Here is a 13,998-nt window from a genome sequence, read left to right as displayed (position 1 = left end):
TGGTAATTGGCACATTTGCTTTATTTTGAAAACAGACATTGAAACCATTTTTATTTTTTCATATTTTTTTCTCACAAGTTTGAACTCCTTGATAAGGTTGAAACTGGACATTGCACTCACTGGAACATAGGAAAAGTATTTTTGTTTGCTCGTTTGTTTGATTTTTCTTTTTACTTTTTTTCGTAACATCAGTGCAAGAGTATTTTTCCAATTCATATAAACTATCATAACAACACCAAAGACATCAAAAAGAAGCCGCCACACCTCTTAAGATTTTGTGACTGCGAAAAAGTTCCTCTCAGAGGGAGAGTTCCCATCATGCATCTGGTTCAATGGTTCATGCTACTGTTCTCACGTTTGGATGGCAGAACACAAATTGTCATGTAAGAGCCAGTTACATCAATACTATAGCTGATTTCTATTGTTTATTATATGATCATGTCATTCAAATGGCAACAGGTCCTTTACTGTAAATGTGAGTAAACAGAGAGTTTGTAAAAGGGGTGTAAACCAAGCTTGAATGACTCAAGCACAATAGAGAGAGAGTGATAGTCTTATCATATATGTGGTTTTTGGATTTGGGATAAAGCTGCCCAACTGGAAATGTCACACATTTAATCATACATTCTATTTTCCATTCAGAGTGTCTGTATCTTACCTATTTTGCTGTGTTCTCAATACACTTGTGCCGTGTCGAAAACAAGAGTTGCATTTTAAAACCAGTATGTTTTTGTGCGTGCATTTGCAGAACGGATTTTATTTGCAAAATGTGTCAAAGAAAGTGCATTGCAATGCAAATAAAGTATGGTGCATTGGCAATGCAATTCAAATGTGTAAATATCCAGTTGGGTGCATTCATTCCACAGTTATTTCACTTACATTAAATAGTGAAGATGTACCAAATCAAATCCTCCACCCCATCATCATCATCATCATCATCATCATCATCATCATCATGAAAGTAACAATCATTTTTCCTTAAACATCAACGACATCAACATCATCATCATCATCATCATCATCACCACTTCCTCATTATATTAGCTTGAGCCAAAAAACTTCACGCTGGAAACTCCCCCAACATGAGAAAATCATTGCCACACAAAAAATGACAAACAAATAGAAACGGACTGCCTTCACATTGGGAAGGCAAAGAGCAACCTTTTAGATTTTTGTTTTTGTGTTATTCTTCATACTCTTAATTCTGCTTCCTTTAGGTTAGACTTTGCCTTAGTCATCCTTGGACTCGGTGGCCTCCTCTGCTTCATCTGCCAGGGTGGCCTCCTCTGCTTTTGACTCCACTGCAGCATCTGAGTTGGGGTGGGGTGGGTTGGGGGGTAACATGTAAGGTTGAAAAGGTGAGTTGGACAGAGGAAGAGAAAAAAATTAGCCTGTGGAGACACATATCAACTGCAACTCTTGTTGTTTTAAATATTTCACCTCTGTTTCAAAAAAAATTAACATTTAAAAGTCATGAAAATGTGGATATCTTAATTCTGGAAAAAAATACACAGAAGGAACTATGTAATTTCTTGTTGTTCACAAGATGTCAACTCTGCTAAAACTGAGAGCATGTCAATCATAAGATGCAACTAAATGTCTAAAATCCCACATTGGCTGTGTAAATAATAAAGGGAGAGAGCGCTCCTAATGGACCCATAAAGCATTTTAACAGACATCACAATGCTAACAGCGGCGTCTCTGCCTGTCACATCTGATAATGTCGTGATGCCGACAGTGCACTGCACTGTAATAACATGTGGTGGCTATGGTGGCTTACTTAGAGGTGAATATTGCTGAATAACAATCCATGATACATCATTAAGCCAGTACTAATCGGGATGGCTGAGTAAAATTGCTCTGATGCTTTATATTTTTCTTTGTATTATTATTTATTTTTGTTTTTCAATCCTGTGCTGTGTGCCTTTTTTTTGCGCAAAAAAATTCTTAATATTATATTTACCAATGTCTATAAAATCAAACGTAAACATTAGTCATATCTGGATAAGACTACATCATACAGTATACGGGTTGTAGCGATTTTTTATTGTTTCTGACCAAACCTATAATTCAAGTACCCTAAGAGCGGTGATGTCATACCCCGGTGATCTCATACTCTTTTAATAGAAAGAGGAGACATCAAAGAATGACATCATTGCATTGGAGAGTGGGGTGATGGAGTGCATGTGTGTGGACGTGTGTGTATGTGTGAGTGTGTGAAAGCGAGGCAGAGAGAGAAAGACAGAGAAGTGGGCCGATCATGTCAGTATTAGTTCTTGTACTAATGTGTGTGTGAGGCTGTGTGTGTGTGTGTGTGTGTGTGTGTGTGTGTGTGTGTGTGTGTGTGTGTGTGTGTGTGTGTGTGTGTGTGTGTGTGTGTGTGTGTGTGTGTGTGTGTGTGACTCAAGACAGCATGAGTCATAGCAGATCTTCCAGGTAAGAGGTAATTAGCTTGTTAGCTAGTATGATAGACTTAAGAATGTCCTTCTCTACAGTCACTGAACTGTGTAATGCAAATACAATTTCACCCAATTAACTGTGCCTGTCAAAGCCCATCATTTCTGGTTTTCTGACATACTTGCCACACCAGAGATACAACTGACTGAAATACTAGTTTAGTTTTGATGATGCTTTTGCAAAGAAGAACTGGCGATGGGAAAACAAACCCCCACACTGGTTATCTTCTCATGTTTGTCGATTCTTTTCAGTAAACAATGTTAATGAGAACATGACACATAGTTTTCTGTGGAACTTTAAACACAGTTAGAAAGTATGTAGAACTGGAGTGTAGGAAAACAGTAGGCCTGGCATCAGTATTTTGTATTTATATAATCTGCTTTTTTCCAAATACCATTTGCATTTCTAATTATGTTTTGTAACAAAAGGCATGTTGTCTCATAAAGAACAGATATTCCACATGGAGTGCTGCAAGGCTCTGTCCTGGGTCCAGTACTTTTCATTCTTTGTATGTTACCACGAGGGGTCATCATCCATAAGCACAGTTTTGATGTTCACTGCTATGCAGATGACACACAACTATATATAGCTCTTGATTCTAATGAACTGAGCTTGTTTACTCCCTTGAGAACTGCATCTCAAACCTCAATTTAATGGGTTGCACAACATTCCCTAGCTCAGGACAAAACAAAGGCCTGTGTTGTTGGTCAAAAAGAGCAAAACTCAAAATGTGCCCACAGCTTACAACGCTATTTCAGCACTTTGCACTTCAGGCAAGAAATAAAAAACTTTAATGTAACTTTCCAGCTACAAATGGTTTCTGTCAGAGATGCAGAGAACCTTGTACATGCATTTTACAAGTACATTACAAGCAGGTTCGACGACTGCATTGCACTGTTCATGTCTCTCAAATAGTCTAAAAATTACTTACATTTCTTACAGGACACAGCTGCCAGAGTTTTAACTGATACAAAAAAGAGCTCACATTACTGGCTTTGAGTTAATATTAAGATAAACTATAAGATTGTTGTACTTGATTATGAATGTATTTAAAGGCCCTGATTACATGATTTGATATGATCAAATCACTTAAGATGCAATCAAGACAAGAAGAGTGAAGCTTTTTTTTCTTTTTCTTTTATTTTCTGTTTAGTATTTTACTTAAGTTGTATTTGTGAATGCATTTTAATATTTTAACTGTTGTTTAAATTTCTTGTTTCTTTTATTCTGTGGAAATACACTGTGCTATGTCATTATGCTATGACAGTTACCAACTTGGTCAGATGTAATTAATGAAGCCAGTAACGCAGACTATCCTTGGTGGAGAATCTGGATCATACCCAGGCTACCTCATAAATTATTCAGTCAGATTAGAGTACCTGGCGTCCTTGTGTATGTAACAGAGTCTGTGGGCTGAAAAACCTTAAACAAGTGACTTAGTTATAAATATTAATTTGCTCTCTGAGTCAGTTCAGTTGATAAAGCAGACTTTGGCCAGCACTGGATTCTTAATTAGCAGCTCTTTGTCAAGTAGTGTTTGTTTGTGACAGACTTCCCTGGTGAGGATCATGACCAGTAGGGATAATTAATCATTCATTTAAATCAGAGCACCTGTTATCCCCGTTCTGTTCCATGCAGGCCAGCTATCCCAGCGAGGTGGTAACTATGACAACAGGGAGAAAGTGCTGTCTAGATGACCTAGTTTCAATGTAGTTCTCCAGTTGGTGTGTGTGTGTGTGTGTGTGTGTGTGTGTGTGTGTGTGTGTGTGTGTGTGTGTGTGTGTGTGTGTGTGTGTGTGTGTCTGTGTGTGTGTGTGTTTCCCACCTCATACCCCCACCAACTCCAAACTGAGCATGCTCCATTAACTACCTGTCTGACCCAGTCTGAGAGTCCTTGGACCAGAAATATGAGTTCATGTCAAGTGTATGTTGTGGCAGTGCTTTTTATCAACATTGTAATGTAATTTCATGGCCGTCCCATTTCTTCTCAGGTACATGTTCTGCTATAATTGGACATCAAATGGTGGCTTGCTTTGAAATCTATTACCTGGCGTTTGAGGTCCAGACAGCAAGGATGTCATCAATGTTTTGACTTGCTATTATGTGTTACAAGGGTTTAATGGGGTCACCAATCCACCACTGTTTGTGTTGTCTTTCGAATACATGACTGTAGCAGCAAGGTTGATATGTTGGTACTGGTATAATGAAGATCTTATGAACCCATCTGACAAGTTAATGAACGTTTATGACTCACAAAACATGTTGCTTTCTCATTAAGAAAACAATACAACCTCGCCTCATGACAATAACTTTGATATATGATCATTCCCAAGAAATTAGCCCATTGTGTAACATCATTCTTGACCTGCACTAACCCTGCGTTTCAATCCCAATCTCCACATCTCATCAGTATGGAGTTCCCGTCTTGCAGAGGCTGAGATAGAAGTCTGTCTAATCTAATATTGAGCTGTGTCTCTGTGATAACCAGTGTATGGTGGAGCTCTGCCAAAGATTTTTAAATCCCAAAGACTCAACAAACAGTTATTTTCTGTGTTGAGGTATGAGAAAGCTTACCTATTCATCTTTTTTAGATTCTTACAAGTAAATTGCTTCTTGATTGGTGAGTGGAATTATTATTGTCTCTGAATTCAGTGCCCTCGCAAACACGTGCACACCTAAGTGTTAGGTTGAGACTTCTTGAGAACCTTCTTGTAGATGCTTTCCAACTGAGTGGATTTTATTTGGCATGTACTTGTTTGCATGTAATGTTTTTTTGATGAGTCCTACTGTAATGAACGGAAGTGAAAGTCTTTAGAATAATCTGCATACCTTGTTTATCTTCTGTTTGGTTAGGCTCCTCCTTCTCAGCTGTCGGGCTGACAGCAGCAGGCACGTCGGCTTGTCTGGCCTCCTCATTTTTCTCTTCACTCTTCTCCTCCTCCTTCTTCTCCTCAGCTGTGGCTGTGGTGGGGCTCTTGGCTGCCGCCACTGGGGCCTCCACCTCTTTGGGCTTCTCCTCGGCTTTCTCCTCCACCTTTGGCTCCTCTTTCTGGGGATCAGAGGGCACTGTGGTGGCCGTAGGAGAAGCAGCAGCTGGAACCGCCGCTACAGGAGACGTCGCTGCGCCTGCAGGAGAGGCAGCAGCTGCTGCTGGAGAATTATCTGGCTTGTCTGCCACTGGGCTTTTGGCTTGGCTTGTCTCCTCCTCCTTCTTGGCCTCCTCTCCTGCAGCTTCCTCCTCCTTTGCAGGTGCCTCCTCTCCATCTGCTTTCTTTGCCTCCTCACCTCCCTCTGTCGCCTCCTCTGCAGCAGCAGGACTGTCTCCCTCCTTCTCTTCCTCTCCATCTTTCATCTTTTTCCGAGTTATGTGTCCACGGAAGCTGGCCTGTATTTTGGTGGCAGCCTTGTGGGCCTTGTCCTCGGGTTTGTTGGTGGTACCATCCTGTTCAATCTTCTGGTCCGCCTCCTCATTTTTCTCCACCTGGTAGCCAAGAGAAAATACAGCTGGTTAAAATCTACTGTAAGCCATCTTGTAGGTGCACCGGAAACCAGCAAGGGAATGTACTGGTTGTTATGCTAAAAACTTGCAGAGCATCCCTCTACTGTGGTGGTATGTAGCTTGAGGATGATGATCCCAAATAATCATGCTGGAATACTTTTATTTGGGCTTAAAACCCCACCAAAGATAAGTACAATATGTCATGAGTTGAAAGGTCAGAAGACAGAAAGAGACAAAAGTATTTGCTATGAGAGGCAGTTGTTAGTTAACTTATGAATTGATGTATTTATATCCATTACTGGAGAAATGTAGACTGGGAAAGTTGGGTTAGGGTTTCAGGACTTTTTTAGAATGGATTAAACGTGTAGGACTTGATAAGGAACAGGATTAGGAATAGGACAGTACACAATGTAATATTGAAAGGGGTTCCATGATATTACCTTCAGTAACTGGATCCATAGCTGTCCATCAAATAGTGGGTTGTGCTATGAGTCATATAAATCTAATGAAAAGAAATCAAATCAAATAAAGGAATGAATGATGAGCACTGAAAGTGGCAAACAAAATGAATCAGTACATTCAAACTGAACAGGCAAACAAATCAAGGTAAAATAATTTCTAGCCAAGGTTCAGCTAATCGAAAGATTCAAATGTGCACCTTAAATGAACGTGAATAAGCAACATGAAGCAAAAACAAATTGTCAAAGAGCATGCAGGCAGTGTAGCATCAGTTAGCCACATGATAATGATGTGAAAACTGCAGAATCTAAATGGTTTTGAGTATTTTTTCCTTCTAGGTATCAAGGCTTTGTCAGGAGCCAGTGGGTTTGACAATAGAATGAATGGACAGTATTTTATCATTTCATGTGCTGGAAAAGGGAGATTTAGTGCCATTGTGAATCATGAGAACAACTCACATCGATTGTCTGAACATAATGACTTGGATACACTGGGATTTGGGGTACGAGAAATGACTCCAGGCATTTATTGTGGTTATTCAATCCAGGCTTGAGGTTGGTATTGTTCTCTTAACAATGCTGTTGAAATAGACTCAGTGAATAATTAAACTTAAATGTAGAATTGCTCCATGGCATCCATCAGTGTTCCCTGCATTCTCTGCTCAGGCTATCCTCAAAACTGTAAGCAGAAAAATGTAAGTGTTCAAAAATTTAGGTTCTTTCTCTAAAATAATGAGCCAATCTCTATTCTCTAGATACAGTAGCTTTCTACGGCTCCATCTCTGGCTGCTAGGGAACGAGCTGCCTGCTAGAATCTCCTCAGCATTCACTGCCATACCCCTCCCAACCCTCAAAGGTTACCTTGACAACCAGAGTGCTAACTCATCACAGCGCTGTCTGCTGGTTGGTGCTATGAAAGACAATATGTCACCCTGATTGGCAGCGCACCTGACCCCTCAGGGGTATGGGCCAATAGAACCTCGTAAATCAGGCGGAGCAATCAGCATGGCTAAGGCGATGTAGCAGCAGGGTGCGGTGCAGGGCCGGTGGGGGGATGAAGGGGTGATATGTGTGTATGTAATTGTGTGTGTGTAGTGGCGGTCTGTGTTACCGAGCTTACACAGTAGCATCCTGTGTAAGGTCAGTGAATTTGAGTGGAAATGGTTTTCAAGATGCAACTTGGTAGCTGCATCCAACAGTCTTTTTCCTGATACATTCTGTCTCTAATAGTGTCATTATATTGGATATGAGGTTTTACTTGGACAGCTGCCTGTGTGAAGTATCGCATCTGTGTGACATGATTTAAGAGCCAGAGGCCCTAAACTGACATGTCTTCTTCAGGGTCAGTGTGTCAGTGCAATATTGGAGCAGCGGGGCCAAGGTGCAGCTGTGTTGGTTTATTCAACTCCTCCACCTTTATTTACATGCAATCGCCTGTGTTCGGGGTGTAAATCCTGTCCTGGGCCTTGCTGCAATTCTTAATATACACAATTTTCCTGAAGCAATTTTGTGCAATGTAATATTAAAATCCACTATAATACTGCCAGCTGTGAAAGGGACGGTAGATTTTTATGGACTTAACACTGGTCCTCGAGTATAGTAATTCATGTTTAAAACCAAAACTAGAGTTGTTTTTTTAACAGTTAACTGTTAACTCTGGAAATAAACTTTAGCAAGTGTCCTGCTGTTAGAACAGATAGCCAACATGGAGGCAGACAGACTGGCACACCCTGGGCTCTTAATATTATGCAGGTCCCTGTTGACTTATTGGGTTTTTATTACGTCTGATCTCATGGGTGCTTACAATTGCCAAAATTTTGACCCAAGCACTTAACTCCAAATAGAATTACTTACTGGCTGCCTGCAATGAGTCAGACAGAGAGAGAAAGAGAAAGCGGTGGATGAGGGTGTTTGGGAATATGGGTGTATGACATCATTATTGGAACGGTGGGGCTGTCATTTACTTTAGAGATCTGGGTGTGTATGAACTCAAATGTAATAAAATACCAGCAGAGTGCAGTGTGATCTCATATCAGTGTATGAAGAAAGATCACCATCATGGTTTGACCACAATTGTAGCATCATCATCATTTGAATTATTGATATCTGCCTGTGCAGCACCCTTCAAAGTGCTGCGCTGTGATTTTCTGAATGCTGTCATCTGTTTCCATGGACCATATGATTCACTACAGAGCGACTTGTCATATTGAATTTGACTGTAATATACAATCACCAGTGGTTAATGGTTGAGAAAGTTGCTACAATTTATTAAGTCTCATATTATCTGAACAGAAACAGCGCTGGAAAAGATTTGCTTCTCAAAGACTCTAACTGATAATTGAACTCTGGTCACGTACCCTCCTGCAGGCGCTATTCCACTTGGTGTCTGTGCAGCACACATTTTCATTCATAAATACAGCAGCACCTCCCAAAGGTACAGCACACCACAAGGTACACTCCCCTTAAGTCTTCACACTAAGACTCCACATCCGTTTAAACTCTTCCTTGATTAATTTGCAATGAGACAACATATTTGCATTATCAAGTTAATAAAGTGACTTATCACCATTAGCCTGCAGTGCTTCCAGGCCTACAGTCTTTCTGGTTACCATAGGTACACCATATTAAACACTGAAAACTGTTGTCCAATAAAAAGCAGAATGTTTGCAATATAATACTGCTTTTCATGCCTGATTGCAAAACAATTATGCAATTCTCATGCAATTATAATAGCTACAGTATAGTGTTGCAACATTAAATACTTGCTGAAGGACACACCGATGCTATTTCATCCGTAGGTGACAACTAAGGACTGCCATCTTCGTGTTCAGAATCTACATGTACATTTAATTTATCTAAATACAAGAGGACAAACCCCTATGCCTGTCCTGTCTGCAAAGGTAATTAATGGCCGTGCTAAAATGTGTTTGTACATTATCTGGCTGGATGTGTGTGTATTGCAGCTTTTTCTATCAGTTGCAGTCTGTGCTTTCTCCATATCGGTCTCTGTCCTTGGGTGGGCACCGGCTGTCGTGAGAACCACACCCCAGAGTCAATGGCTTTACCGACAGATTCATAAACGCGCACACACAGTCACACACACATTCACACACACCATCCCCCCATGGTGACACACAGTAACAATCGGCCACCTTCCCACTGCCTCATTGCCTGTGCCATTAGGGACTTGTTTCAGGAGGGGGGAGGAGGGGGAGGGAGGAGAAACGGGGGAAGACATGGTGCTGGTTGAATTACCACAGAACCACAGCTCACGCCAATGCACACAGCAGGCGTGCATACAATTAAGTTTTTTTTTATTTTTTAATTCTGATCCATTCAAGAGGGACACTCCTTTTTTACCTCGCCGCTCCGCCCCGCCTTGGATCGAATGCCTCTAGCAAGAGGAGAGAGAAATATTAAAGGTAATATTTGCATTTATAATGGTGCAGTTACAGAACATTGCTTTGCAGAAGCCCTTTTTATCACAAACCCAACTGATGGAGCTGCTGATTTCATTTCAAGTAAGTCATTTTAAAGAGTAATTATTGAAGATACGGTAAGTAATGAATTATATAGTGTATGTTCTAAATTAAATAAAATGAAAAACTCTCCAAACATTTGTCATATTACCACAGTTCTCAAGCAGGCAGAGAGATAATTTTAGCCACCCTGCTGGTGGCACATAACTTCCTGCAACGACCCCTCTCTCCTGAAAATTCCAGCATGAGCATTTCAATGGCTGTCTGCTTTCTGCAGGAACCATCCACCAGACACCAAGGACTGGCTGCTGTCTGCAACTGCTGAATATCTCCTTTCTCTTTCTGCCGTCTTTCACTCTCTTACTCACTGAGCAAACTGCTACCCACTCATTATCCCTCTCTCTCACACACGCACACGTACACAGACACACACACATACAGACAGAGCGGAGCACCACACCCTTTTAGCCAGCTATCTCCTGCAGAGGGGGGCTCAGGTGGTGACTGCCAAAGCCCCCGCGCGCCATCTCCCTCTCTCTTTTTCTCTCTCCATTGACGGTGAATTGATGAGCGATGTTAAAGGATGCACTGTTTCTTTTACGACAGCCCGGGAAAAGATGCTCCGCAGCAACTAATAAGCGGCCATATGCCAGCGTCATTACATCCTCTAGAGCAACCTTTAATTCAATTACACCGGCTCTCTGCCTGAACAAAGGCTCTGCAGTAGCCACTGATCTCATAGGGGCCGGGGATGAGGATGGGGAGAGGGGCTGACGAGAGGGGCAAGTTGAAGGGGAGAGGAGCTGGACGAAAGAGGCTGAGGTTGGACATGGTCCTTGGAAGGGGGGGCTGGTGGAAGCAGGAACTGAAAATGTGGGCTGTGGCTGATGCTTTGGCTGAAGCCAGGCTCTGAGCTTTCAGTGCATGAGGAGCCAATGTATGAGAGGAGATCATTGTCATACGGTAGCAGTCTGGGTCTTGATTTGAGTTTAGAAGGATTTAGGCTCAAACTGAATGTAGGTATGGTCCTGGTGCGTGGAGGAAAACTGGGAATGGAGGTGGGGTGGAGCTAGAGACACTTAGACAATTAGGAGATCAGACATGGTTGAGATTTGATAAGTCCTGGTTCATGGGGAAAATGGCAGCTTTGAGTAGGCCTGGTGCTGGAGGAAGACCTGAATTTGAGAATAACTTGGACTTTATATGGACCTGGACTTAAGAACTTGATCCTTGCTCTTTCCCCAAACCCTGAGGCAAGGACAAGGAGCATGCGGTTTAAGATGGGGTTGAGTTTTGCTCCAAATTAACATAGAACTCTGGGGCTACTGAGGAGACTTAAATTAAGTGCTAGTGGCCACTCCAATAGTGAAGATGTTGCAACAGCACTTAACACTCCACAATGGCAGCACCCACAGCAATATCGCCATGTTTTAAAGCAGAAAACCATGCTCTTTGCTCATCCACCCATGAAGACCAAACACAGTCTGTCTGGATTAATTTATGCCCCTGCTCATGAAAAGCAGGAGCGGGAAGATAAGTGCTTGTAGGTCGGGTGTGTATTTTTCCCTGTGGTGAGACGCTCACGCTCGAGGCAGCGACAGTGTCTCTGGGAAAAGCCGGTGCCTCACCCACATGGCTGCGGGGTGCAGCACGCCGGCTTCTATTCCTTCATGTTTCCCACCCCCTCTAATCTTTCTCACCTTCGCGCCTGCTCAACTCCTCCAACCATCATCCCTCACTCTGTCACCACATTTCTTGCTGGTTGCTGGTAGCCACCGTGCAGTTTCATTCCCTCTTTGCCTTTTTGCTTTGCTGCATGCCTGCCTCTCTCTACCTTCCCCCATACCTTGCAACCTCCCTCCCTGTCTCAATTCTTTTTTTTCCACCTCTATTTCTGTGCCCACCAGGTTCCCTTCACTCTCTACCTTCCTCTCGCATCCCTCCCCATCTACCTCCATGTGCACCAGTCACACTCCACCCTGCCACTCGTTCTCTCCTGCTTGCCTCCCTGCATCCTGCTCTTCCTGCATGTCTTTCGACTGGCAAACCTTGCTTCCTTTCTCTCTCTCCTCCCTGCCAGACCTGATATGACTCATACAGGCTGACATTTAAGAAGCAGTCAAGTGCCATCAGAATCCAGTGTGTTATCAGTTCTATAACATCATAATTATTTTGAGATAGCAGCAGGAACCCGGCCCTGATCTCACACAAAACCACCACGATAGCTGCTGGAATAGAAGAGAATGAAGCACAGGAGAACACCACCTTCACCTCCACTGTCCAGACCCACCCGTTTCCATGCAACACCTTTTTTTTTATTATTCTGTGCCACTGAGAATAGCCATGGGTTATTATAGACTACCCAACACCACCCTTTCACACCCTTTAAACGAGTGCACACTTCATAGTACCCTCCATTGACAGCATCCACTTATAAAGCTGGAGGGCTATGATAATCCATTTAGACTCATTTATTCCCATTGTATTCCCCCGAGGCCACTGACATGATGGTGCTGCTCACTCAATCCGTACCCCACCCTTTTTTTCTCCTCACTGTGGAAATTTACTTTCCTGTGTCACCCATTTCTGCTCTAGATAACAGAAGTACAATAGATACCAATATCCCCATTTGAGGCATCAATTAGAGGCACATAGGTTTCCCTAGTTAATCTGAAGTATCATTAACAATGGCAGATTATGCTAAATTCAGTAGAGCTGCTGAATAAATGAGGGAGTATTCCATCTTTAAGAGCAGAGATAATACAGAATCTATCAGGAGCCTTTCAATAATCTCACTTTTTTTCAAGTGCTTGATCAATAAGAGGGAATGCCCAGCTGCCCAAGATCGAGTTACAGTCTTGTGCCTCTCTGCAAGTACAGTGTGAGGTCTGAGAGGCATTGTGGCAACATCCATTCATGCAGGATAATCACATTAACTAGGCGTGTCTGGGCTCTGTGGATAGACTTCTGTAAAGACAAGCCAGGCCCCGAGTCAAAGGAAATTACACCAATATTTTCTCTAATCTCTGCCTGAGCATCCGGATCTGACTAAAAACCAACAGGCACAAAGTTCAGAGTTGAGATGCAGCATTTTTATCGTAAGAAAAGACCCGAAAATGTTGATAAATCAAATCAGAGCAGTTTACCGGTTTGGTTCTTCTTATGCAGCACAGCATAGTTGTAGTTGTAGTATCCTCCCTTTTCTTCTCTGCTTCTTTCTTCCCTTTTTTCCTCCCTTTCACTTCTTCTCTCTCACCCGCTCTCTCTCTCTCGCTTTCGTGCACACACACACACTCTCCCTCGCTCTCTCTCTCTTTCTCTCTGGCTGTATCACCAGCTAAGCCGCTCAGTGCATTTACTCATCCCAGTTTGCACACACACGCTCTTCAGTCGGTCTGCCTGGACGCACCTCTCTCTCTCCCTCCTACTCGCTGCCTGACAATGACTACAAGCCCACCCTTAAAACCCCTCCCTTCCCCTCACTCCCTCCATCCCTCTCTCCTCCCCTCTTCCCTTCACACTATCCCCCTCCTCTTCCTCTTCTCGCACACAGTGATGAACCCCCCCACCTCTTTCAGATCAGCACTCCTCTCTTCTACATCTTCTCACCCTCCTCCTCCTCTCTTTCAGCCTGGCTCCAGCAAAAGCTGCGGCCCCACCCTAAAAAGGCTCTCCCTTAATAACTGACTGAATACCTCCAATTTTTGCACTGATAGATCATTTTTTATTGTGCTCTATTTCTGTTCCACTCCATAGACTCACTACCCCTCTGATATATTAACTCCCCTTCCACACACACATAAGGAAGCGCTTTTTTTAAAAAGAGGTTCCCAAATGGAAGTGGTATAATCTGATTGCTCAGCCTCCCTCTCAGACTGTGTGTTATACACGCTGGATCTCAGATCAGTGTTATGAGCCTGTGAGCTACATGTCCAAATTTCAACAGCGATGCCAAAAGCATGTTTTCTGGCACAGCCAGGAGCAGCTCTTGCCAGGAGAGACGTGTGAAAGAGAGCAGTGATGAACTAGGCGGATGCATCATGCGTGCACATATACACACTCCCTGTGCTCTCAGGACACGTCACTCGCACCACCAACCCACCCA

At 42.8% G+C, this 13,998-nt stretch overlaps 1 protein-coding gene across 1 annotated transcript; it reads right to left on the bottom strand.

Moving 5' to 3' along the window:
• gap43 (growth associated protein 43) lies at positions 1-13,305 on the bottom strand. The gene is made up of 3 exons (XM_040131816.1): positions 13,040-13,305; positions 5,287-5,938; positions 1-1,310 (listed from the first exon to the last, which is right to left on the bottom strand). The coding sequence occupies exons 1-3, from the start codon at positions 13,067-13,069 to the stop codon at positions 1,231-1,233; spliced, it is 762 nt and encodes a 253-aa protein (XP_039987750.1). The 5' UTR covers positions 13,070-13,305; the 3' UTR covers positions 1-1,230.
• Positions 13,306-13,998: the final 693 nt, after the last annotated feature.

The sequence above is a fragment of the Xiphias gladius genome, chromosome 7, assembly GCF_016859285.1.
Source record: "Xiphias gladius isolate SHS-SW01 ecotype Sanya breed wild chromosome 7, ASM1685928v1, whole genome shotgun sequence".
Taxonomy (NCBI): domain Eukaryota; kingdom Metazoa; phylum Chordata; class Actinopteri; order Istiophoriformes; family Xiphiidae; genus Xiphias; species Xiphias gladius.
This window is presented reverse-complemented; position numbering and strand designations above follow the sequence as displayed.